The sequence below is a fragment of the Palaemon carinicauda genome, chromosome 26, assembly GCF_036898095.1.
Source record: "Palaemon carinicauda isolate YSFRI2023 chromosome 26, ASM3689809v2, whole genome shotgun sequence".
Lineage (NCBI taxonomy): Eukaryota > Metazoa > Arthropoda > Malacostraca > Decapoda > Palaemonidae > Palaemon > Palaemon carinicauda.
The window spans coordinates 81,833,016-81,860,265 of NC_090750.1; the positions used below are offsets into that span (position 1 = coordinate 81,833,016).

General features: G+C 37.6%; 3 protein-coding genes across 3 annotated transcripts in view; 2 read left to right on the forward strand and 1 right to left on the reverse strand.

Moving 5' to 3' along the window:
• Positions 1-5,416, forward strand: part of Pngl (N-glycanase Pngl) — a 54,102-nt gene extending 48,686 nt beyond the window's left edge. The window contains exon 11 of the mRNA XM_068349811.1: positions 2,050-5,416. Within this exon, the coding sequence (XP_068205912.1) occupies positions 2,050-2,225 (176 nt within the window). The 3' untranslated portion in view covers positions 2,226-5,416. The remainder of the gene's footprint in view (positions 1-2,049) is intronic.
• A 1,380-nt stretch (positions 5,417-6,796) lies between these two features.
• LOC137620251 (uncharacterized) lies at positions 6,797-19,184 on the reverse strand. Its single transcript, XM_068350492.1, has 6 exons — positions 19,039-19,184; positions 16,403-16,605; positions 15,539-15,730; positions 8,331-8,429; positions 7,789-7,950; positions 6,797-7,050 (listed from the first exon to the last, which is right to left on the reverse strand). The coding sequence occupies exons 1-6, from the start codon at positions 19,166-19,168 to the stop codon at positions 6,886-6,888; spliced, it is 951 nt and encodes a 316-aa protein (XP_068206593.1). The 5' UTR covers positions 19,169-19,184; the 3' UTR covers positions 6,797-6,885.
• Positions 19,185-20,363: 1,179 nt separating this feature from the next.
• On the forward strand, positions 20,364-26,585 carry LOC137620252 (hydroxysteroid dehydrogenase-like protein 1). Its single transcript, XM_068350493.1, has 7 exons — positions 20,364-20,779; positions 21,045-21,167; positions 22,333-22,443; positions 22,824-23,041; positions 23,639-23,768; positions 24,088-24,185; positions 25,990-26,585. The coding sequence occupies exons 1-7, from the start codon at positions 20,590-20,592 to the stop codon at positions 26,053-26,055; spliced, it is 936 nt and encodes a 311-aa protein (XP_068206594.1). The 5' UTR covers positions 20,364-20,589; the 3' UTR covers positions 26,056-26,585.
• The last annotated feature ends 665 nt before the right edge of the window (positions 26,586-27,250 follow it).

Sequence of the window (27,250 nt, forward strand, 5' to 3'; positions counted from 1 at the left end):
GAGAATGGTTCACCGAGGTACTGCAATGGCTAGTAGACGTTCCCAGGACTCTTCCTCTAAGAGTGGACCTTCTGCGTCAGCCGCACGTAAAGAAGGTACACCCAAGCCTCCACGCTCTTCGTCTGACTGCCTTCAGACTATCGAAAGACTCTCAAGAGCTAGAGGCTTTTCGAAGGAGGCAGCCAGAGCGATTGCCAGAGCAAGGAGGACATCCACTCTCAAGGTCTACCAGTCAAAATGGGAAGTCTTCCGAAGCTGGTGCAAGGCGAATTCAGTTTCCTCAACCAGTACCTCTGTAACGCAGATAGCTGACTTCCTTTTACACCTAAGGAATGTAAGATCCCTATCAGCTCCTACGATCAAAGGTTACAGAAGCATGTTGGCAGCGGTCTTCCGCCACAGAGGCTTAGATCTTTCCACCAACAAAGATCTACAGGACCTCCTTAAGTCTTTTGAGACCTCAAAGGAGCGTCGGTTAGCCACACCAGGGTGGAACTTAGATGTGGTTTTAAGGTTCCTGATGTCAGCAAGGTTCGAACCGCTTCAATCAGCCTCTTTTAAAGATCTCACTTTGAAGACACTTTTCCTCGTTTGCTTAGCAACAGCTAAAAGAGTCAGTGAGATACACGCCTTCAGCAGGAACATAGGTTTTACATCTGAAACGGCTACATGTTCCTTACAGCTTGGTTTTTTAGCTAAAAACGAGCTCCCTTCTCGTCCTTGGCCCAAATCGTTCGAGATTCCAAGCCTGTCCAGTTTGGTTGGAAACGAACAAGAGAGAGTACTTTGCCCAGTAAGAGCTCTTAAGTACTATTTAAGACGTACAAAGCCATTACGAGGACAATCAGAAGCTTTATGGTGTTCTATTAAGAAACCCTCTTTACCGATGTCGAAGAACGCAGTTTCTTATTACATCAGGCTTTTGATTAGAGAAGCCCATTCTCATCTGAATGAGGAAGACCACGCTTTGCTGAAGGTAAGGACACATGAAGTTAGAGCTGTCGCTACTTCAGTGGCCTTCAAACAGAACCGTTCTCTGCAGAGTGTAATGGATGCAACCTATTGGAGAAGCAAGTCAGTGTTCGCATCATTTTACCTTAAAGATGTCCAGTCTCTTTACGAGAACTGCTACACCCTGGGACCATTCGTAGCAGCGAGTGCAGTAGTAGGTGAGGGCTCAACCACTACATTCCCATAATCCCATAACCTTTTTTAATCTTTCTCTTGAAATGCTTTTTATTGTTGTTTTTGGGTTGTTCGGAAGGCTAAGAAGCCTTTCGCATCCTGGTTGATTTGGCGGGTGGTCAAATTCTTTCTTGAGAAGCGCCTAGATTAGAGGTTGTGATGAGGTCCTTTAGTATGGGTTGCAGCCCTTCATACTTCAGCACCTAGGAGTCGCTCAGCATCCTGAGAGGATCACGAGGCTCAGTAAGGAAGACGTACTTAAAAAGGCAGAGTAATGGTTCAAGTCGACTTCCTTACCAGGTACTTATTTATTTTATGTTTGTTATTTTGAATAACTGCTAAAATGAAATACGGGATACTTAGCTTCTAATGTTAACATGTATGCTGGTCTCCACCCACCCCCCTGGGTGTGAATCAGCTACATGATCATCGGGTAAGATTAATATTGAAAAATGTTATTTTCCTTAGTAAAATAAATTTTTGAATATACTTACCCGATGATCATGAATTTAAGGACCCTCCCTTCCTCCCCATAGAGACCCAGTGGACCGAGGAGAAAATTGGTTCTTGTTGACAAGAAGTACCTGAGTACCTACTCGACAGATGGCGCCGTTGTTGTACACCCCCACCTGTATAGCGATCGCTGGCGTATCCCGACCGTAGGTTTTTTCTGTCGGGCAACAGAGTTGCAGCTACATGATCATCGGGTAAGTATATTCAAAAATTTATTTTACTAAGGAAAATAACATTTTTAACTCATTGTATGTTGAAGTTATTCAAAGAATGTTAACATTGAATGCTAGTTAATTTGTTTTGAAATGGATAAGGGCATATTTGACTCATAGATTTTCTCTGTTGTTGCAGAAGGTGTAATAGAGATCTCTGAAAAAGACCTGGAAGACAATCCAACAAAACTTGAAATATCAGCAGTCTTGCAGAAAGGTAAAGGAGACTGTGCATGGCAGCACACACAACTTTTTAGACAAGCTGCCAACGCAAAGGAAAATTTCCCCTTCTTAGTTCATATCAAATATCAGTAAAAGTTGGCAAGGTAGGTGATTATTTCATAAAAATTATTTTTATGCACATTTTCATGTCACTTTTTCTAAATTATTCATTCTTCATGTTGAAAATAAGTTATTACGAGTGCAACAGTACAATGTCCCTCCATTATTGAATTCTTGTCCTAACTATTTAGTTAGACAACTCAAAGGATTGTATTTGAAAGCAAGATATGCTATGAATGTAAGATGGGAAATAGCCAACGTTAATTGTGTAAGGTAAGATCATAAGCAGAGAAAATGAAACTTTTCAAAGATTAGTAATACAAAAGGAAGCTTTTTTATATTTTCAGACCAGTCTTTAGAAAATATAAAGGAATTAGTGGCTGCAGGGTATGAATTGTATAGGATTTTTGGGTCACATGGCCCAACATTGGGGGAATTGAGCTAGAATGTGAGAAGTAGGTTTACTAAGAGTCAAAGAGTTACTACAAAGGATCCTTCGGTAACATATATAATACATGTCGTGTAATGATGGCACATGGCTCTACACACAAAAGGGTACATCATTATGGAGAATTCTTTTAGAATAAAATTGTTCCTTTTGACAAACAGTATTAGATAATGTAAGAAGAAACCATCCTAATTAGGTTGAACTAATATATATTTATTCATACTAAAATGCAAACCATCGTCTTTTGATAGGAGCATGGCTTGTTTGTTCGTTCGTTCTTGATTATCTTACCTATAGCAAGATACGGGCTCTTCCACAAAGGCAGCCCGTAAAGGAGCTTGGCGTAATGCTCTTATTAAAGGACATGGTTATGACAAATAAAAATTACTTTTAAAAAATTGAGATTTATGTTGTAGTGCAGAAATTTCCTAGAATGAAGCCCAGTTCTTTGGCCAGTCCTCAACATATTTCAGAAAAATTAATTCTCAGAAAACCAATCTTCCAATTCTTTAAGATTCAATTCCGGACATATACAGTATGTGAAAAGATTTCACTTCTAGTACTGTATTGTGCCGTTCTTTTTGGTTGTGATTAGTCTATTGTTGAATGGACTGCTGCATATGCAAATTGGCAGGATATTTTCAATCATATTTATAAAGCATTTTGAGGTGTAATGTTTTTGTGTAGAAAGGTAAAGGGATGGTGAGGTTGGGGGGGAATTTTTTTCAAAATTTAAACAACAAAATTAGTTATTTAGTGTCTGTGATTTGGTTTATTCTATTTCACTGGGCTTCATTTATCATATGCCATAAAACCAATTGTACATCAACATTTACATGTAGAACATTTGCATTAGAATTTTTAATTAAAAATATGAGGGAGGGTTATGTCCTATTAAATTATTTTATAATCAGTAACAAAATTCAAGCTATCAATTTTATTTCGTCGATTTGGTTACAGTTGTACATTACAGAACATTTTAGATTTTGCAGTTTGAACTGTAGTTTGTCCTTGTGAAAATTGATATTGTATTTTGAAACAAAATACAAGTTTTGTTAATGTTAAAAAGTCATCAATGAATGTATTTATTGTATCCCATTAACAGATAAAAGGGATGATATTTCTTACGATTAATCTCACTGTTATAAATTCCTCACAATCTAGGATGAAGCTGGCTTTATCCAATTACAAAAATGATAGTCTCCTTATTAGGAATATTCTATATACGGAATACTGTGCTATCAAGTCAGTCCCAAAAAGCTCAAGGGCTATAATTAATGATTGAAATTTATGTATGTTCAGGTTGATATATTCATAAACAAAGATCTACACCTTTTATGGGTTCTACTGTAGATATTAAATACATGTTTTTTTTTATTACAAACTGCGAATTTTTGACTCATTGTTAAGAACATTTCGTAAACTATGGTAAATATAAAATAATTAGAACAAACATTACAGTGTGCAACAAGATTGTTGTCCCATGAGAATGAATTAATATTTTACAGCCCATGTTTATGTTTTTTATATTATTCACTGCATAAAAATGTTGCAAGAGTAATTTTAAAATAATTTATTTTGTAATACTTTCATAATTTGCTATAAAGTATTAGTATTATAATTTGACAACAGTCTTTACCCTTTTAGTAAATTTATGTTAAGAAAAGACGGTCGAGAAAGCAAGTTCCCGCCCAGTTGGACTACATAGCCTCTGAGGTTTGGACAAATGTACCTTCATTCTGCATAATTGTATATTGATGGTGGTGAAAGGGCTGGCCCCTGGCTGGATAATAGCAAATCAGGATAAACATTGCATTTAATGTTTATTATTAAAATTCTGAGATGTCAAAGAGATCAGCATTCAATATATCTTGCATTGACATGTGATGAATTTAATCTAGAACATTCATAAGCACAAAAAAACTTGGAAAAGTCAAGGAAATCATTATTCACCATTAGGAACATAACTATTTCTCCTGCCATCCACACTTTATTATTAATACGGAACCAGACCCGAGTGACCTGGTTTGTTTTCAAATGTGTCATGCTACTATTTCATTCAAGTTCCTACAAAGATCTATGGTTTAGAGTAGATCAGAAGTTAATGTTCTTATACACTTTGGGAATTCAACATTTTTTTAAAGTTGAATGTTCTTAACCCTTTTACCCCCAAGCTATTTGGACCTTTCCAACTCTTAACCCCCAGGCATTTTTTTTTTCAAGCACATTTTGCAATAGATATTTTTCAAATTGCTCTAACAGCCTTAATTTTCACCATATAGAGGTCAGGTTGGTCTCATTCTTTTGGAAAATGCCCGAAGTTTCTCATAAAGTTATCAAAAATATGCAAAAAAAAATGTAAATAGCAGTTTTTTGCAAGGACGTACCAGTACGTCCATGGGGGTAGTAAAGGGATGAGTTTTGTGAAACGTACCAGTATGTCCATTGGGGGGTAAAAGGGTTAAAGTGGAAATATATACAAATAAAGTAATGTTGTAAAAAACAAACAACATATTTTTACTGTAGCCATATGATATAATTGGAAAATCTACATACCACCTGTGAGTACAGCTGAAAAATCAACTGAGCTATAGTAATCATTTCATGAGTAACAATTTACAATTGATTATGCAACTGAAAAAAAATTCACTTATACCAACATTTTCCTTAATTTAAAGTTAGATGAGCAAAGCATTATATGTGTCTGCTTCAATATAAGAAGCTCTTGTAAAGTTTTTACTTCTGTATAGTGGTTTGTAATTAAAGTTTATTTAAAGGTATTAGTTTTACTCATAATCCACCAAATAGATTTCTAATAGATGACATGCTGCTTTGTCCAACCAATACCATACATACCGTCAGTAATCGAGGGTAAAGGAAATTAATTTTTTAAACAAAGTACACTTACACATTCATGCATATCTCAGTACAATGGCGTACAATTTTATAAAATACATATCTATATAACTTCTATATAGACGATACATCCACTCTAGGATACTGTTAATCCTTATTGTATCATGATACCGAGATGATACTGGCTGAAAATGAAGTGACTCCCAGAATACTTACAAGATTATTTTGTAAACCGTGTCACGAAGAGGCAAAATCTGACGAATGGGAGTTAAGAGTTGGTGAAAGTGGCAAAAAAGGAGACCTGACTGATTGCAATAATCACAGAGGCATCACACTTCCTACTACAATTCAAAAATTATGTTTAAAGATTAACAGATGAAGTTTGAAAATACAGTACCACTAAATTTAAAAAATACTTCCTAGTCAGTCATCATGGATACATTTTATCAGTGTTAACACACAACTTAGCCAAAATACTTAACTAACATTCTCACAAGGCTGACCTGAATGATTTGGTCCTATATTGCTTAATCGTTATTAACTGTTAATTAGATCACCTTAAAATTATTTTTTAAGATTTGTACATTGCCAGGGTTCATTATTTAAAACTTCATATTCATTGTAGGTTACAAAATGGACAAAGTTTGTTCCTCTTAAATTAGAAAGGGGGCCAAAAATTATACATTTTATTATTTGTATTCATTTATTATTATTATTAATAATAATAATAATAATACAAGTTAAGCTGAAAGCCTAGTTAGAAAAGTAAGATGCTATAAGCACTGGCCCTAACAGCAAAAATAGCCCAGCGAGGAAAGGAAACAAGGAAATAAATAAATTACAAGATAAGTAATAAACAATGAAAAAAATATTCTAAGAACAGAAACAACATTAAATTAGATCTTTCATATATAAAGTATATAAACTTCAAAGAAACAAGAGAACGATAAATAAGATAGAACAGCCTACTCTCCTCCTCACCGACAAATGATATCAAGAGGCAAAAGTCTTGACCCAGAGACTAAAGAGACCTGTGCTGGCTAGCCACACTGTGGCTGTTGATATTAGTTAACAAATAATGCATAGGTGGGCGAGAGGGAAAACGGGAAATTTTCAGTTTTTTGGGGGGTTAACGATATCAGACATCTTTCAAGAACAAAGCAATATGAACATCAGGTTAGTGTAGGAATAACAAATTTTATTATTATTAATTTTTTTTTAAGAAAGCAAAACTTATGAATAATGTTTCTAGAATTTATCTATCTATATACTGTACAGTTTTCTTTTTATAACAAAATACTCTTAATATCATGGTAAAGCAGTATTATGGATATTAAACTATTGTTTTCAAGTCCCCTCAAGCATTTTTTTTATAACAGATTCAGAACTCTAAAGATCTATATTTGGCTTTTTCTTTTTTATAATATCAACTTTTAAATTTATAAAGAAATAGAAATCACTAATTCTAAGTGGAACATCATCATAGAGCCTCAGGTTCAGTCTAAGGGCATTTAAAATTGCTCTGTCTTTCTGTCTGGTGTGAACAAGAAGCATCTGTGGAAGAGAATCGGTTTATAATATTCCATACAGTACACTTTAAACTTAAACATTTGTGGATTTCTGAACAAGGCTCAAATGCTCTATGTTTCATAAATAAAAGCGTTATTTGACTCATGCCCACAAGCAGGGTTTAATCAAAGGGTCAATTATCTCATGAAAACTAGCAAATGAGAGGGACCTCCAACCCTAAACAGTCTCATATACTGTAGTCATCCATAGCTTTTGCCTGTAAACTTGAAGGATGTCCTACTGATCTTTGTCCTAAAACTTTCATACACCATATACTAACTACTGTACTGGTCTCCTCATTACATGTCAAAACTGCCTTTATCTTTTTACAGCTTCTGAATATCATATCTTAGGTTTATTTATAATATGGTTTTAGCCACAAGCACCTTTAGATTTTGCAACAGCCCACAATTGACTTTATAATTGGAAGGTTCTCTTCTACCACAGATATGGAATAAAGTAAAGAAACATTGAGAAGGATTCACATTCCCTTACCTTCACTTCACTATCATAAAATGTAACTCGCAATCTTCTACTTTTTACTATGTGTGTTATTGAGACATAAGTAAATGAAGTTTGATTTCAGTAAAGATATATTTTTCTTAGCAAAAATATATGACAGTATACACTGAAACAAAAAACAGAGCTGTGGCAGTATAAGGAGGAAATTTTTTTGTACAGTATATGTCTATAATAAAAAACTAAAAAATAACAAGAACTTACTAAAATCTCTCTTTGGGTTAAGGTCTCAAGAATTTCATTTTCTCCACCCATAGTGTTTAAGACCATAAAGTCTATTCTTGTTTTTTGACTAATATTTGCTGCACCTAGTACTGCGTCTAAGGTGAAACATGGTACCAAGGTGACCTGACCTAGTTCATGATCCTGGAAAACAAAAAGTGACATTAAATCTTGATGGAATCTATGAAACATGCATATTACTACTTCTTATCAGCACTAACATCAGAAAAAAACATTAAATTAATGTTTATTACATAAACTTTGATCATCAATCTTTAAAATGAGGTCCAGTAATTAAACTGATAACTGGTAACTAAAATCTCTAGAGGTCTGGCTATTATTTGATTAATACTTTGCTGTACTGTACTAAAGTATATTGGTCTTCTCAGTAAATAAAAATTAGCAATTACACACGCAAAAAGATGCCATGGGATATATAAAATGTATAAAGTGAGAGTTTTCTATGAAAAGATTAGAAAGTATTTTTCTAAAATGAAGTACTGTAACCCTATTTAAAAGATTACCTCTTCAGCAACATAATGAAGAAGAGTAGATTTGCCTTCTGCTATCTTCTGAAATTGACCTTGCATACCTTCTGTATTTTTGGGCTGCCAAAACTTTTCCTGTGTGAGAAATGCATACGCTTTCATATTTCACTAAAGCATAGATAAAATAACTGCAATACTCTATGGCACAAAAAATGATATTTTAATTATAAAATAAATTTTTGAATATACTTACCCGGTGAATATATAATAGCTGCTGCTCAGCGGCTCGACAGAAAACACACACAAAAACTCGCGAGCGATCGCTATGAAGGTTGCGGGTGTGCCCACCAGCGCCAACTATCGGCCAGATACCACACATGCATGTAAACAAGCCTTCAATTCTTCTCGTCCCGCTGCGTCTCTATTGGGGAGGAAGGGAGGGCCTTTAATTTATATATTCACCGGGTAAGTATATTCAAAAATTTATTTCATAATTAAAATATCATTTTTAAATATTTAACTTAGCCGGTGAATATATAATAGCTGATTCACACCCAAGGCGGTGGGTAGAGACCAGAGTTAATTAAGTTTACAGCGTATATGCTTAGAGTTTTTGACAGTTATCAATATAACAAAACCCAAATATATAGGTACCTGGTAAGGAAGTTGACTTAGACGATTACTCTGCCTTGTAAGTCTGTCTTCCTCACGAAGCCCAGCGATCCTCTTAGGATGCTGAAGGACTCCCAGGAGCTGAAGTATGAAGGGTTGCAACCCATACCAACAGGACCTCATCAAACCCCTAATCTGGGCGCTCTCAAGAAATGACTTTGACCACCCGCCAAATCAACCAGGATGCGAAAGGCTTCTTAGCCTTCCGTACAACCCAAAAAAACAATATTAAAAAACATTTCAAGAGACAGATTAAAAAAAGGATATTGGAATTAGGGAATTGTAGTGGTAGAACCCTCACCCACTACTGCACTCGCTGCAACGAATGGACCCAGTGTGTAGCAGTCCTCGTAAAGAGTCTGGACATCTTTTAAGTAAAATGACGCGAACACTGACTTGCTTCTCCAAAAAGTCGCGTCCATGATACTTTGCAGAGATCTATTTTGCTTGAAGGCCACGGAGGTTGCTATAGCTCTAACTTCGTGCGTCTTAACCTTAAGCAAACATCGGTCTTTCTCATTCAAGTGGGAATGAGCTTCTCGTATTAAAAATCTGATAAAATATGACAAAGCATTCTTTGACATAGGCAATGATGGTTTCTTGACTGAGCACCATAATGCCTCAGATTTACCTCGTAATGACTTAGTACGAGCTAAATAGAACTTAAGAGCTCTAACAGGACATAACACTTTCCAGTTCGTTGCCTACGATCTCTGATAAGCAAGGAATATCAAAAGATTTAGGCCAAGGACGAGAAGGCAGTTCATTTTTGGCCAGGAAACCAAGTTGAAGAGAACAAGAGGCTTTTTCTGTAGAAAAGCCGATGTTCTTACTGAAGGCATGCAGTTCACTGACTCTTTTAGCCGATGCCAAGCACACTAGGAAAAGTGTCTTGAGAGTGAGATCCTTCAGGGAGGCTGAATGTAATGGCTCAAACCTGTCTGACATGAGGAACCTTAGGACCACGTCTAAGTTCCATCCAGGAGTTGCCAAACGACGTTCCTTAGAGGTTTCAAAAGACTTAAGGAGATCTTGTAGGTCTTTATTGTTGGAAAGATCTAAGCCTCTATGCCGAAAGACCGAAGCCAACATGCTCCTGTAGCCCTTGATCGTGGTAGCTGAAAGGGAGCGAACTTTTCTCAGGTGTAAGAGAAAATCAGCGATTTGGGCTACAGAGGTACTGGACGAGGACACAGATGCTGACTTGCACCAGTCTCGAAAGACTTCCCACTTCGACTGGTATACTCTAATGGTAGAAGCTCTCCTCGCTCTTGCAATCGCACTGGCTGCCTCCTTCAAAAGCCTCGAGCTCTAGAGAGTCTTTCGATAGTCTGAAGGCAGTCAGACGAAGAGCGGGGAGGCTTTGGTGTACATTCTTTAAGTGGGGCTGACGTAACAGATCTACCCTTAGAGGAAGACTCCTTGGAAAGTCTACCAGCCATCGAAGTACCTCGGTGAACCATTCTCTCGCGGGCCAGAGGGGAGCAACCAACGTCAACCTTGTCCCTTCGTGAGAGGCGAACTTCTGCAGTACCTTGTTGACAATTTTGAATGGTGGGAATGCATATAGGTCCAGATGAGACCAATCTAGAAGAAATGCATCTATGTGCATTGCTGCTGGGTCTGGGACTGGAGAGCAATAGATTGGAAGTCTCTTGGTCATCGAGGTTGCAAAGAGGTCTATGGTGGGTTGACCCCAAGTCGCCCAAAGACTCTTGCACACGTCCTTGTGGAGGGTCCATTCCGTAGGAATTACCTGACCCCTCCTACTGAAGCAGTCTGCTAAGACGTTCAAGTCGCCCTGGATGAACCTCGTTAACAGGGAGATGCCTCGATCTCTTGACCAAATGAGCAGGTCCCTTGCGATCTCGTACAGCGTCAGGGAGTGGGTGCCTCCTTGCTTGGAAATGTATGCCAAGGCTGTGGTATTGTCGGAGTTGATCTCTACCACTTTGTTTAGAAGGAGACTCTCGAATTTCATCAAGGCCAGGTGGACTGCCAAAAGCTCCTTGCCATTGATGTGCATGCTCCTCTGACTTGAGGTCCACAGACCTGAGCATTCCCGACCGTCCAGGGTCGCACCCCAACCCATATCCGACGCGTCTGAGAATAGTACGTGGTTTGGGTTCTGAACTGCTAGGGAAAGTCCCTCTCTCAGACTGATATTGTCGTTCCACCAATTCAGGCATGCCTTTACTGGTTCGGAGACCGGGATTGAGACCGTCTCTAATGTCTTGTCCTTTTTCCAGTGAAAGGCTAGATGGAACTGGAGAGGTCGAAGGTGTAGCCTTCCTAGCGAGACAAACTGCTCCAGGGATGATAGAGTTCCTACTAGACTCATCCAATTCCTGACTGAGCACCGTTCTCTCCTCAACATCAGTTGGACTTTGAGCAGGGCTTGCTCTATTCGGGTGGCAGACGGAAAAGCCCGAAAAACTGGACTGCGAATCTCCATCCCTAAATACAGTATAGTTTGGGATGGAATCAGCTGGGACTTTTCGAGGTTGACCAAAAGTCCCAATTCCTTGGTCAGATCCAATGTCCAATGAAGATCCTGCAGACAGCGATGACTGGACGAGGCTCTGAGAAGCCAGTCGTCCAAGTAAAGGGAGGCTCGGATTCCCGATAAATGGAGGAATTTTGCAACATTCCTCATAAGCCTCGTAAACACGAGAGGAGCAGGACTTAAGCCAAAGCACAGGGCCCGAAACTGGTATACTGTACCACATTGTTGAAAACAAACCTCAGAAACGGTTGGGAATCTGGGTGTATGGGGATGTGGAAGTACGCGTCTCTTAGGTCGAGAGAGACCATCCAGTCTCCCTTTCTGACCGCTGCTAAGACTGATTTCGTGGTCTCCATGGTGAACTTTGTCTTCGTAATAAAGACGTTGAGTGCACTGACGTCTAGCACCGGTCTCCAACCTCCCGTCTTCTTCGGTACTAGGAAGAGACGGTTGTAAAACCCCGGTGATTGAAGGTCCGAGACTTTCACCACCGCTCCCTTCTCTAGCAATAGAGACACTTCTAGGTTTAGGGCTTGTCTCTTTGACTCCTCTCGGTACCTGGGAGAGAGGTCGATGGGGGAAGTCGCTAGAGGAGGTTTGCGTACAAATGGAATTTTGTACCCCTCTCTGAGCAACCTCACAGATTGTTGGTCTGCGCCCCTCTTCTCCCAGGCCTGCCAGAAGTTCTTCAATCTGGCTCCTACTGCCGTCTGAGGCTGTGGGCAGTCAGACTCTGCCACGTGAGGACTTGGCTCCTCTCTTCTTTCCTCTCTTTCCCTCGGCACGAGTACTTCCCCTGCTGGGAGCTCTGCCACGAAAGGGCGGAATAAATCTGGATGCCGGAGTGTCTATCCTAGGTCTAGCTGAAAAGGATGTAGAAGGAGTCCCTTTGCGAGCAGAGGACGCCACCAAGTCATGGGTGTCCTTCTGCACGAGTGAAGAAGCTATGTCCTTAACCAATTGTTGCGGGAACAAAAACTTTGATAAGGGAGCAAAGAGCAGTTCAGATCTTTGACAGGGAGTAACTCCTGCCGAAAGAAAAGAGCAAAGGGACTCTCGCTTCTTTAAGACTCCCGACGTAAAAGAGGAGGAGAGCTCATTGGAACCATCGCGGATGGCTTTATCCATACAGGACATAATCAGTAAGGAGACATCTCTATCAGCCGATGAGATTTTCCTACTTAAGGCTCCCAAACACCAGTCAAGGAAGTTGAAAACTTCAAAGGCTCTGTAAATGCCTTTCAGCAGATGGTCAAGGTCCGAGGAGGACCAACTAATCTTCGAGCGTCTCATGGCTAGGCGGCGGGGAGAGTCTACAAGGCTTGAGAAGTCACCCTGGGCAGAGGCAGGGACTCCCAAGCCGAGAACTTCTCCCGTGGCATACCAGACGCTCGATCTAGACGAGAGTTTAGACGGAGGGAAGGCAAAGGCCGTCTTCCCCAAACTCCTCTTGGTTTCCAACCAGTCGCCTAAAAGCCGTAAAGCTCTCTTGGAAGAGCGAGAGAGCACAAGTTTTGTAAAGGCTGGCATGTTAGCAGGTAAGCCTAGAGCAAACTAAGACGGTGGCGAACGAGGAGCAACAGCGACGAAGTGATCGGGAAACAACTCCTTGAAAATTAACATGACTTTCTTAAAGTCCATTGACGGAGGAACTGTTCTGGGTTCGTCTACATCCGAAGGATGATCATCATGCTGAGGGTCAGCAACGTCCTCATCTGAAGGATCCTCATCTGACAACTGCTGAGTAACAAGCAAAGGGGTTGGCAATGCTTGACACGCAGCGTCCACACGCACTGGTGCATTAGTAGCGGACCAGGACGCAACGTCATGTAACTGCTTAACAGTCTGTGAACTGTCAACAACAACAGGTGCGGGAGGACGCTCGGCGTCCACTCGAGACTGTTTTGACTGCCTAGTCTGAGCAGTCAAAACAACTCTAGACTGCGGTGGTTGACGCTCAGCGTCAAAACAAGTCAACTCCGCTGGTTGGCGAACGTCCTGAACGTCAACAGGAGCATTAGGAAGTGGCCTAACGTCCAAATGCGGCTGAAAGTCAACACGTGACCGCATCGAGTGAGGCTCTACATATCGTGACTGACGTGACTTAGCTACGCCAACGTCAACAGGACGCACAAAGGTTCGTTTGGGCGGCTGAAGGCCAGGATCTCGATGAGATAAACGGCTAGGATCAACGTGAACCTTATCGGCAGAATAGTCTTCCATAAGGGAGGCGAGCTTAGTCTGCATGTCCTGCAGTATAACCCATTTAGGGTCCACGGGAATGGGTGCGGTAAACGACGGGGTTAACGTCTGAGACGGCACAACCTTGCCTACACCAAGACTCTCTGAGCCTGTGTAACGTTGTTGCTTAGGCGGCGAGCAGTCATCCGATGACTGCAACGGGTCAGAACTGTCCCAATGACTACATCCAGGACGCTGGACCTGTCCTGAAGGGACCGACTTTCGCTTAAGGGGCCTAGAAACCTTGCTCCACGGTTTCTTATGCGAAAAGCCTTCGGATGACGAGGAGAAAATGGGCTCTCTCGTCTTATGGTAGGGGCGATCTTGGTGAGATACGCCTGATACCATAGAGGGAACGTCTGTTCGCTGATCAAGGCCTCTCGAACCCATAAGTCGTACGACATTACTTCTCCCCTGGGCTTGGGAGCTTGCAAGAGGTCTCGGACTAGGTGAACGACAGGCACGAACAGACGAACCCTCGGTCGCAACACTGTTCACAACACTTTGCGCACTAATCACTTTCCCACTATTTTCCGCTGTGGCACTCTGACACTTAAGCTCTTTAACGTCAGCCATGAGTTGATTACGATCAGTTGCTAACGCTTCAACTCTTTCACCCAAGGCATGAATAGCACGTAACATGTCTTGCATAGATGGTTCCTGAGTGCCAGAAGGGGGGTTAGGTACAACCACTACAGGGGAAGGATTAGGGTCAGGGGCATGTGGAGAGGAAAAATCTACTGACCTAGAGGAACTCCTCCTTACCCTATCTCTCTCTAGCCTACGAGAATACTTATCGTATTCGAGCCAATCGAATTCCGAAAGGCCCACGCATTCCTCACACCGATCTCCTAATTGACAGGTTTTACCCCGACAATTAGAACACACAGTATGTGGGTCGAGAGAGGCCTTTGGAAGACGCCTATTACAGTCCCTAGCATTACACTTACGAAATCTAGGGGCTTGTGAAGCGTCAGCCATTTTGAATTAGTCAAAGAAAGTCCAAAAAAAAAACAATCCAAGTCATCAACAATTAAATCTGTCCAATAAAGAGTTCAAGAGTTTAAGTTGAGGAAAAACACCTGCACTGCGAAAGCTCAAACCAAAATGAAGTACTTCACCAAATATGTTGAGAAAACTCCAGGTTATACAGCGAGTATTGATACGTCTTGTCGTCAAGGTCGACAGAGAAGAATTGAAGGCTTGTTTACATGCATGTGTGGTATCTGGCCGATAGTTGGCGCTGGTGGGCACACCCGCAACCTTCATAGCGATCGCTCGCGAGTTTTTGTGTCTGTTTTCTGTCGAGCCGCTGAGCAGCAGCTATTATATATTCACCGGCTAAGTTAAATATTTAAAAATCATTGATTTCTAAACTCATATGATGTTCATATATTGTTTCTCTTTCAAAGCTGTTTAAATATTGATGTCCATCATAAAAGAAAAATTTTCTGTTTCATTGCATTGTAAAATGCCTCCACTCTGGCAATCATCAAGCTATCTGGTATATGATGGGAACTATCCAGACAATGATGTGCCAAAGTTCTCTTTGTTTCTAAGTCTTGAAGTGGAAACATCATTGATCAAAGGGGAGGAGGAGGGGATGCATATGACAATCAAGAGAAAATAGAAATAATGACTTGATGGTACTATACTGGATCCCTCTCTGGTTACGGTTTATTTTCCCTTTACCTGCACATTCACTGAATAGTCTGGCATATTCTTTACACATTCTCCTCTTTCATACACTTGATAACACTAAGTTATATGAAAAATTCTTCAAACCACTGATCAAAAATGACATATAACAAAAAATCAAGCCTACCTTTTTGTTATAAGGTACATCAGAAACACAAACTTGGGCAGCTGCTGCTTTCCTGTGCCTTCTCATTTCCTGGAAAGGCTGAAAGCGGGGTTCAACGAGAAGACCTGTCCAGTTCATCTCCTTTTCTAGCCAAGATGTTAAAGATAGGAATACTCCATCACCAGCTCCAACTTCAACAAAGAATCCTTCTCTCTGAAAAGTGAAAATTTGGAAATGGTTCTACAAGAAAATTTAGATACATTTAAAATTGATTAAGATGATGCACCATTTTTTATTTTTATTTTGCTGAAAGAATATTCTGACTTAGTGCTGATTAGTTAAAAATTAAAATAAGTTTGCAATATACTGTACATATATAAACTACTAAATGATAGTTACACAACTTACAATAATATATAAAACAGGGGCCTAACTATACGAACCTTGAGCTTTTCATTATATGAGAATATTACTTTGGCAAAGCGAAACTAGCCATAAGACTTATAACGACATAAAAAACCCCGCTGCTAATTAGTGAGGGGGTACCAGGGGGAAGACCTGCCACCCCACTCTCACACACAATGGTGAGATGACGTCCCTTCTGATTGCAGGTAGGACTTATATATAGGGGGATAGGTGATGGCGGGCCAGTATGAATAAAGAGCTCAAGGTTTGTGTGGTTAGTAAAAATATAAATTGCTTCCAAGTTTGTCATTTCTTCCCACACCTAAAAACCTTTCACTCTTTGTTATATGAGATTCACCATTAGGAGGGTGGAAGTCCTAACTAACTGATTGGTAACTTGACCCAGGGTGTGACTCTGAAAATTCAAAAATCCATACTTTATCCATAGTACTAGTTAAAGTGACTCAAAATTATACTTACCAAATTAGCAAAAGTTCTTTGGATAACATCTAGAATTAGATGCCACCCACCCACTTCCCTCCATGGCAGACCATCAATGTCACTTTGGGTTAATTGGTGCAAAACGACGTTTTGTTGATTTTGTAAAAAGTTTTCGCGTATGTAAGCCACTATCTGGCTGTCTTCTGGTGGAATTGGGTCTGCCCACAGCTGGACATTGCATTCTAATGGGAGATCGAAATGTTTAAAAATAATGTTTAGGTAAATTTCACATTCAAATTTTCATGAAGTTTTGAGTTTCAGGCATAGCTGCCATGTCCATTTCAACCACCGAGATGTGTGATCTTCATTATAATAACACAATTAACATCACTTGGTTGTTTTCAGACATTAATACTGTATATCAGTAATTGGTTTAAGATGATTACGTATATTTATTATAATATATTCAAGACTACATAAAAGACAACTTCCATCCAAAGTGAGACAATTAAAAGACAAATATGAGACTGTAGTGTGTATGCAATGATCTTTTAAAAGAACTATGAGCCATGCAAAAATTCAATAGAGATGAAGCAACAGTGGGGCCACTTTGCATTCTTGGAACTCACCATCACTTGCAGAGCTAATTTATTACTTCAGTTTAATCGGATATACATTCATTTTCATAAATGGAACTACAGAACATCAAAAAATATTAAAAGTAATTTGTATTTTTTTCTAACTATAGGCTACAAACCTGACTCCTTTACATAGGAGACTAGATAATAACAAAGTTGTTATATAGAACTGCAGTTAAAAATTATACCGTGGTGTAAACAACAGGCAGGTAGTTAGCAACCGGTATCCAAAAGGCAACCATCCCCCTGGCTTCTTGCTGACAACTTACTCAGATAGCAGCTAGAACTTTTTAGGGGTTGGCGCTGGCGAGCAAATATGAGTAAAGGACTTTGGTAAGGACAAGACGGGGAGGAGGAGGGATTGCAAGCAACCGCCTAATTCTATCGTCGTCCAGCTCCGAAAAGCTGTGCTTTCATGGACTGGAACGGGGTATGAACAAATCCAATGCAATTTGGTGGCCACCTCTCCCGCGGACAGGAAGGGCGATCAACACCTGTTGCCACTGTTGGCAGCTCTCCCTGCAAATGAGAAGATTGCTGAACTATGGCTAGTGAAGGGAAGAGAAAGTTGTCCCACACCTGGAGGTGGACCTCCATACAGCTCATTCTGCTTCCCTCCTAGCTTGATGGACCTCCAGACAGCTCATTCTGCTTCCCTCCTAGCTTGGTGAACCCAGACAGAAGATCCACATCCTGAACTGCCCTTGGGTCATACCCAAAACTAATCCCAGGGTTCACTCCGGAGGGATCCCACAGCAAGTAACTCCGAGGAGTACTATTCAGCAACTATGTCACTGAGCTTAGTCCAAGAAGTACAGTATAAGAGAAAAAATGTGAGATTTGAAAATAATGTATCGATAATATCAACGACATCCTTAGACAGCTCATAATGCATCGGTAAAGTCGGCACATAGCACCAGTTGGGTTACAAAGGAAACAAAAGCAAGACCACAAATTAATCTAACCTAGGAGTTGCCACATCCTTACCTTACCATAAGACTATAAGCCTCTGCCATATGTTAGCTTCACAAAACCCCAAAAATAGATGTAAAATTAGTTAAAAATACAAAATATATCTTTATATAAGAAATGGCCCTGGATGGTTCAAACTATTATTTCAACAAGTGGGAAGTGGCAGGAAAGCTACTAACCTAGTAGCCTACAGTAGGACCTTGGGCTTATACCATCTTGCCTTTCAACTAGGGGTGTAACTTAGCTTGTAATAATAATAATAATAATAATATGGGTTTACAAGTATCTTATACTGTATGTCAAACGAATGGTAGCAGAATTCTCTTAAGTACATAAGCCTACTTCTGGCTAACAGAAGAATTTTAGGTAGTCCAAAGCCCATATATAGATAAAAGTATGTAAAAAAAAAAGTACAAATACCACCGTAATACCTTTATGCTTACCAACTTGTAGACAGAAAACTGAACAAACTAAGTTTCCAAATGTTCCCCGCAAGGACCCAGGAATTTCAGGAACCAAACATCTCTACACAGTTACTATTCACTGCTGACTCCTGACTCCTGAGACCTGACTGACAGTCTGACTGTGAGTCTGTAACTGTTGCTGTGTCTGTCAGACTGTTATTGTCATCAGAGTTCACTGTCAGTTGAGCCTGACGGCAAATTAACATATTCAAAACAAAATAGGTTATCTGTAATTCCTTTGGAATATTGGCGTGCATTAAAGTTATTCACAAACAGAATTCCACCTTAAACAAATGTTTGTGTGTGTGTGTTTTTTTTTTTTTTTTAATAACTAGTCTGCTAAACACGCTTCGTTACAAGAGAAATATATGCCTACAGTAGTTCCTGTTCTGGCTAGTACAGTGGTAACGTGTTCGCCTAGCATTCGTATGGCAGCAGATCGATCCCCGCCCAGGACCGTGAGTTTAAGCTGTTTACTGGAGAGGCCATTGCTGTTGTTGGGCACCACAGTGAGGGGTTGGGCTTGCCCGGCTGACGTTCTGGTGAGTATCTATTCTGATGGAACTGGAACTGAAACCAAAAAAACTTTAATAAAACGTACCTTCTTCGCAGTAGTAGGTTATGAAAGTCGAGCTCAGCAAAGCAGAGTAGATAGAGTAAAATCCAATTAAACTGATGAGTATTGGACCTAAGACCTTTTTATACAGATGCCATTTAAATTTTGGGCGCATTTTGGATCAGAAACATTATCTGAAAAAACAAAAAAATAATAAATGTATTATATATCATAAGACTTCTCTTGTCGTCTTATCTATTATAGCTTCATATATAATTAAACCATATTAATTACTTGTATTGTTTCATATATATATCGTATTCATATATATATATATATATATATATATATATATATATATATATCGTATTCATATATATATATATATATATATATATATATATATATATATATATATATATATATATATATATATATCGTATTCATATATATATATATATATATATATATATATATATATCATATTCATATATATATATATATATATATATATATATATATATATATATATATATATATATGTATATATATATCGTATTCATATATATATATATATATATATATATATATATATTAAAAATAAGATATCATGTTGAGAATGGATAATTCAACATAGTAATTACCTGTATAGTCGGTGAATGTGTTATTATTGCGATTTCAAGATTTCCATCTAAAACTCTGCAAAGAACCGCTTACAGTTTTCCATATTGCTTTGCTTATATTTCGAACTCTTCATCGCATTCCAGTCAAATTCACATTCTAAATACCAAGATTAGTTTATAGCACTTCTCACCTATGACTTTTTAAGGTAAACTAAGACAGTTGACAGAGAAATAGATAATTTTCTTATGCGTTTTCCTTTAACGTGTTTCTGCTAGAGATTTTTCCTCAGATTTTTCCTTGTGAGCACGTCCCGTTATTTCTGCCTCTTATTTATTTTCTTGATTGCAATTGCTATTTATTGAAGATACCAATTTTGCGGAAAAAATAAATAAGGAAAAACAAGCAAAACGAAAAAGGAAAAGATGTAGCTGAAACACTACAAACAGATAAGAACATATCAAGTTCTGAGAGAGAGAGAGAGAGAGAGAGAGAGAGAGAGAGAGAGAGAGAGAGAGAGAGAGAGAGAGAGAGAGAGAGTAATTTCCTCATTCCTTGTTCAGAGTTTCTACTTATAAATTATCAACGTTGTGATCACCCCTGAAATCCAACGATATCTGAAATCTGAATAATTTCAGGAAGTGAGTTTTTCAAAGGAATAAAATTACGGAATTTTTCATTTGGATACTTATATGTTCCTGTCTTACCTTATGTTACGCTAATGATAAAAACATCACAGTAGATTGTTTATAAACCCTCAACTTCCTTATGGGTTGAGCCCAAATAACACCAGATAAGTATTAAAACAGCAACGTTACTGTAACTGTAAGCTACAGTTATACTTTAGTCTAGCCTACATGGAAAAGAAAATACGAAAGCTCATGACATTTAAGCTCTCAATAGATCGAATGTGCCGTTGACGAAGCAGCTAAAACCGAACAAAGTCAGTCATTATTAGACCCATGTGCAATAAAGATGTCTGTTTTCAGTACTGAGGTGTACAATGAAGAACAGGTGACAATAGAAGCCTTTGCCGTCATTGGCATGATATTTATTTGCGCCATAATTTTGAAATTATTGTGGAAGATCGTTTTACTTACGTGGTGCTATGGCATATCAAGAATGTGTGCGGTAAACCTCGTCAAGAAATATGGAGGTTGGGCTGGTATGTCTATTTTTTGTTTGTTATAGAAAGGCCGTTTAGTATAATGGTTGAATTACAATCAAATAGGCCTATTTTTAGTTTTGAAAAATAATTGCTTTATAGTTTCCAATAGCTGCTTATATAAAGTCAATACATAGAGGTTGATTTGAGTAGATAGTGAAGCTTCCAATGCATTTCTTACTATATTTTGAGTTTAACCTGCATACTTTGTTATTATTATTATTATTATTATTATTATTATTATTATTATTATTATTATTATTAGTGGTGACTGGATCGACGGACGGTATTGGTAGAGCTTACGTTATGGAACTGGCCAAAAGAGGTTTCAACATCGTTCTAATCGCAAGAAATAGTCACAAGTTGCAGAAAGTAGCCGAGAAAATCAGTAAGTATTTTTTTTTTATTATTATTATTATCTTGCTTCTTCTTCTTTGTCCTTTTGTACTGGAGTACTATTATTGTTAGTCAAATTATAATTTTGTATAGTTTGTAATGTAGCCTACTCTCATACCCTGAGAGGGGTCGCTAGAGTTAAATATCCTTAATCCTTAAATCCTTAATCCTAAAATAATGTCCTAAGGACAGTTATGAATGTATTCTTATGATTAAATTTTGCTGGGTGTCTATGAAAAATGTAGGCCAACAATTCCTTGATAAAAGTGATTATGAAAGGAAACGTTTGTAAGGTTAAAGAAAAGTTCATGCTACCGGGTACTCTGATTTAAACTGACATTATTTAAACTGCAATCAGTTAAACTGATTTAAACTGCAATTAGTTAAACTCTGATTTAAACTGTCATTATTTATACTTATTTTAAACTGCCATTAGTTAAACTCTGATTTAAACTGTCATTATTTAAACTGATTTAAACTGCAATTAGTTAAACTCTGATTTAAACCGTCATCATTTAAATGGATTGAAACTGCAATTAGTTAACCTCTGATTTAAACTGTCAGTATTTAAACTGATTTAAACTGCAATTAGTTAAACTCTGATTTAAACTGTTAGTATTTAAACTGATTCAAACTGCAATTAGTTAAACTCTGATTTAAACTGTCATTATTTATACTTATTTAAACTGCCATTAGTTAAACTCTGATTTAAACTGTCATTATTTAAACTGATTTAAACTGCAATTAGTTAAACTCTGATTTAAACCGTCATTATTTAAATGGATTTAAACTGCAATTAGTTAAACTCTGATTTAAACTGTCAGTATTTAAACTGATTTAAACTGCAATTAGTTAAACTCTGATTTAAACTGTTAGTATTTAAACTGATTTAAACTGCAATTAGTTAAACTGATTTAAACTGTCATTATTTTTACTTATTTATACTGCAATTAGTTAAACTCTTATTTAAAATGTCATTATTTAAACTGATTTAAACTGCAATTAGTTAAACTGATTTAAACTGTCATTATTTAACCTGCTTTAAACTGCAATTAGCTAAACTGATTTAAACTGTCATTATTTAAACTGATTCAAACTACCATTATTTAAACTAATTCAAACTACCATTATTTTAACTCTGATTTAAACTCTTTCAGTTGGAACATACCACGTACAAGCGGAAACCATCAAGTGTGACTTTTCAGGCGGTAGGCCTATATATGAAAACATAGCAAATAGTTTCGCCGGCAAAGACATTGGGGTACTGGGTGAGTTTTGTTTTGTACTGTCCTCGTTTTTAAATTCAGTATATATACAGTATTACTAATATATTATTGATGAATTATCTTAATTGTTCAGTACTTCCCTTGTAGTTTATTCGTTTCCTTGTTTCCTTTCCTCACCGGGCTATTTTTTCCCGGTTGGAGCTCTTGTTCATAGCATCCTGCTTTTTCAACTAGGATTGTAGCTTAGCTAATAATAATAATAATAATAATAATAATTATTATTATTATTATTATTATTATTATTATTATTATTATTATTATTGTTGTTGTTGATAATAATAATAATAATAATAATAATAATAATAATAATAATATTATTATTATTATTATTATTATTATTATTATCATCAATCCTGGCGCAGTTAACAACGTGGGTGTTCTGGCTGTCCCGAAGGAGTTCCAGAACATCACCGAAGACGAAGTCTGGAACCAGATCCTCGTCAACGTGGCATCCGTTCCAGCGATGTCAAAGATAGTGCTTCCTGGAATGCTGAAAAGAAAGCGTGGGCTCATAGTGAATATTGCGTCTTCGCTAGGCGCTATGCCCTTTCCATACTTCCAGGTGTATGCTGCTACAAAGGTATTCATTCGTAGTATGGTTCACATACATACGTACATACATTATATATATATATATATATATATATATATATATATATATATATATATATATATATATATATATATATATATATATAGATCATCATCATCTCCTCCTCCTACGCCTACTGACGCAAAGGGCCTCGATTAGATTTCGCCAGTCGTCTCTATCTTGAGCTTTTAATTCAATACTTCTCCATTCATCAACTCCTACTTTGCGCTTCATAGTCCTCAGCCATGTAGGCCTGGGTCTTCCTACTCTTCTAGTGCCTTGTGGAGCCCAGCTGAACGTTTGGTAAACTAATCTCTCTTGGGGAGTGCGAAGAGCATACCCAAACCATCTCCAGCTACCCCTCATCATGATCTCATCCACATAAAGCACTCAAGTAATTGTTCCCATAGCTTCATTTCTATTATTGTCCTGCCATTTCACTCCCAATATCCTTCTGAGGGCTTTGTTCTCAAATCTAAAAAATCTATTGGAGATTGTTTCATTGTCATACCATGACTTATGTCCATAGAGTAACATATTAGAATATTATGGACTAAATTACCACATGGATTATCCACTCTCCAGGCCTTTGTGAGAAGCTTCAGCATTGCCTTGGGCTACGAGTACAGAGGGACTGGAGTCGCAGTGCAGACTGTTCTGCCTGGAGCGGTCGCTACGAAAATGACTGCTTGGAATGAGGACATGTCAAAGCCAGGTTTGTATATGTCGTGATGTTCATACTCTAAAGAACAGAGAGAGAGAGAGAGAGAGAGAGAGAGAGAGAGAGAGAGAGAGAGAGAGAGAGAGAGGCCTGCATAAATGCAAAATGTTTAAAAATGAGTTATTACTTTTTATGGATGTAGATGAAAGACTGTAAACAGATATGAACCTAAAGTTCTATAGGAAGAGGAAGAGAGAGAGAGAGAGAGAGAGAGAGAGAGAGAGAGAGAGAGAGAGAGAGAGAGAGAGAGAGAGAGAGAGAGAGAAGAAAATGATACTCAGATTCAGACATATTCTTTATCTACCTCTTTCAGGGTTAACTATTCCAACTCCCGCGGATTTTGCAAGTCAAGCTGTAGCTACGATTGGATACGCAAAGGAAACAGCTGGCTATTGGAGCCACGAAATTCAGGTATGCAAAAGTCTCTCTCTCTCTCTCTCTCTCTCTCTCTCTCTCTCTCTCTCTCTCTCTCTCTCTCTCTCTCTCTCTCTCTCTCTCATGGTACTAAAATCTATCAATATATCTGCCTATCTATGTCGATTATATGCTATTTACCATCACAGTTGGGGATTGCAGGGATGTTAATTTTCCAGTTCATTCACATAGAACGCAGAAATATTTACATGCCCGCACACACAAATACGCATACATAAATATACACATACGTAAATTATATGTATGTCTATTCAAATGTATATACAAATACACAGATAGGCCTACTGGTATATACATACGGGTATACATATAAATATATATATATATATATATATATATATATATATATATATATATAGATAGATAGATATGTATAAATATATACATATATATATATATATATATATATATATATATATTTATTTATTTATTTATCTATTTAAATTTACACACACACACACACACACACACACACACACATATATATATATATATATATATATATATATATATATATATATATATATATATATATATATATATATAATTACTGCATTTAAAATATATTACTTTAAATTTAGCCATCGACTCCATGAAGTAGTCCAATTAACAGTAATATAAAAAAAAACATGTATTTTAACACTGAAAATTTTCACCCTTTTACTAGCTTAGTTTATTTTAGTCCCAAGTTGCAAATGGCAATACGCCAATGATATTTTTCCCAGTCTCTATTTTTTTTTCATCATAAATTGTCTCTATAATTAATCAGTATTTGAACTGATGATCCAGTTTTCTTAGCCAGCTGGATCCCATATTGATCGATGTAGTCAAAAGTCATTGGGTTAGTCAGCCTTCTATATAGGTCATTTACTCGGATCTGTCCAGCTACTTCTGTATAGGTCATTCACTCGCCCACGGCATGTGTCCAGCCTTTGAAATGGTATCTGCTTCACCGTGACTCACTTAAAGGTTTGAGGGTCGATCATGAATGGCAGAGCCAAGGGACAGTGACATTGCCCTATCAAGCAGGACAATGCCCTAGAGACTGAACATATGATCAGTGCCCAAGCCCTCTCTCCACCTAAGCTAAGACCAAGGAGGGCCAGGTGATGGCTGCTCATGACTCAACAGATAGACCTATAGGCTCCCCTAAACCCCTCCAACCTTAGCTCACAAGGATGGTGAGGTTGCAGCGACCAAAGGCAATCGGTACATGCATGTGCTACGAACACCCACCACGTAGGTCTTTATCTAAGGTATCATAATCATCTATCCTATATTTTATCATTATCATTGTTATGTTTATATGAATCAGCTGTGAGAAGATGGTGGCATATCACGATGCTTGAGGGCGGAGCATGTTGAAGATTTTCGTCTGGACCAAGTCGCTTTCCCCACACTCCTCAGTTACCAACTTATTTCTCGTGCAGCTTTTGTCTAATCCTTATTGTGTCAGACCCCTATAGATTGTGTTTTAACTTTTATTATTATCTATTTTCTTTAATATGGCAAGGAAGGAATCATAATGCCATGTGCAGGTATTACCCTTTTACATAGAATTTAGGACAGCAGAAGTATGGTAAGTCATATAATAGTTTAATTCTTTGTATGGATGTAGAATTAAGTGAAGCACATGAAACAACCAAAGGAGATTTTCCTGTTCTTTTAATTCATTTGTAGTTCAGTATCTCTCCAGAATTCATACAACACACTGTTCTCCTTTAGATATGTAATATTTCGTTGCTAGCACTCTTCTGATTTTGAATTTCTTATCTTGCAGCTAATGGTGCTGCGCAGTCTACCGGAATTTATAGTAATGATGATGGCGAGAATGATGATCGACTGAATTCACAATGGGATATTTCATTTCTAACGTCCGTATCTCTGTTTGGGAGTCTTTTAAGAGCTCTCGATGGTATAATAAATATATGGCAAGTATTTAGAGAGTCCAAACTCCGGGAGTGACTGAATTCAAGGGACCTCAACAAACTCATTGCAACAGTTTCACATTATAGCAAGAGCCAGTGCTTAACCACAGTGCCAGGCAATCAAGAATAAAGATTATTTTGAAACATTCGTCTTCTGAGCACAAGATTGAAGAAGAAGAATTCACGAGCAAGACTTCAGAGTTTTCGTTATGTAACGATAACAAATGATCGATTTTACAGTTTTGGAAGATAATCTAGACAAGATAACCAGTTCATGGATTATGAAGAGGTTTTTAAACTATTGTATTTTATCAACGAACGAGGTGGGTCCTGGTACTTACTTGGAGTCCACGTGAAGCCCTGTGGCCAACTTGTAGATTAACATGTGTACACTTACACTATTCGTGTAATCTAGACATTTCAGTGGTATGTGTTACACAACTATATAATACACACACACATACACACACACACACACACACACACATATATATATATATATATATACATATATATATTATATATACATATATATGTACACATATATATGCATATACATATGTATATATTTATATATACATATATACATATATATACATATATATACATACATACACACACACACACACATATATATATATATATATATATATATATATATATATTATATATATATATATATATATATATATATATATATATATATATATATATATATATACATATACACTATATCTTAAATATAGAATAAAAATTAGACAATGATTTTTTGTTTTATAAATCCATCTCTATTTTCCCTTTTTTTTCTCTTTAGTAAAGTACTAATAGAAAAAAAATGTCCGGGAAAAGTATTGCATTACCCTTTATTCTGTATGGATCAAGTAATATAAATTTGACGGAAACAGAAACAGACACAACAAAGGATAGAGAATGGGGTATATAGAAAAATGTTATATGGCATTAAAGTACAGCTAATACTACTGCAAGGGAAGAGATTTAGGTATCTATTAAAACAAGGGTGATGTATGGGAAGCTGCAGGACATAAACTGTACCCGGAATAAGAAATAGATATTGAAAACAATAATCCTGGACATTCAAAAAAAAAAAAAAGT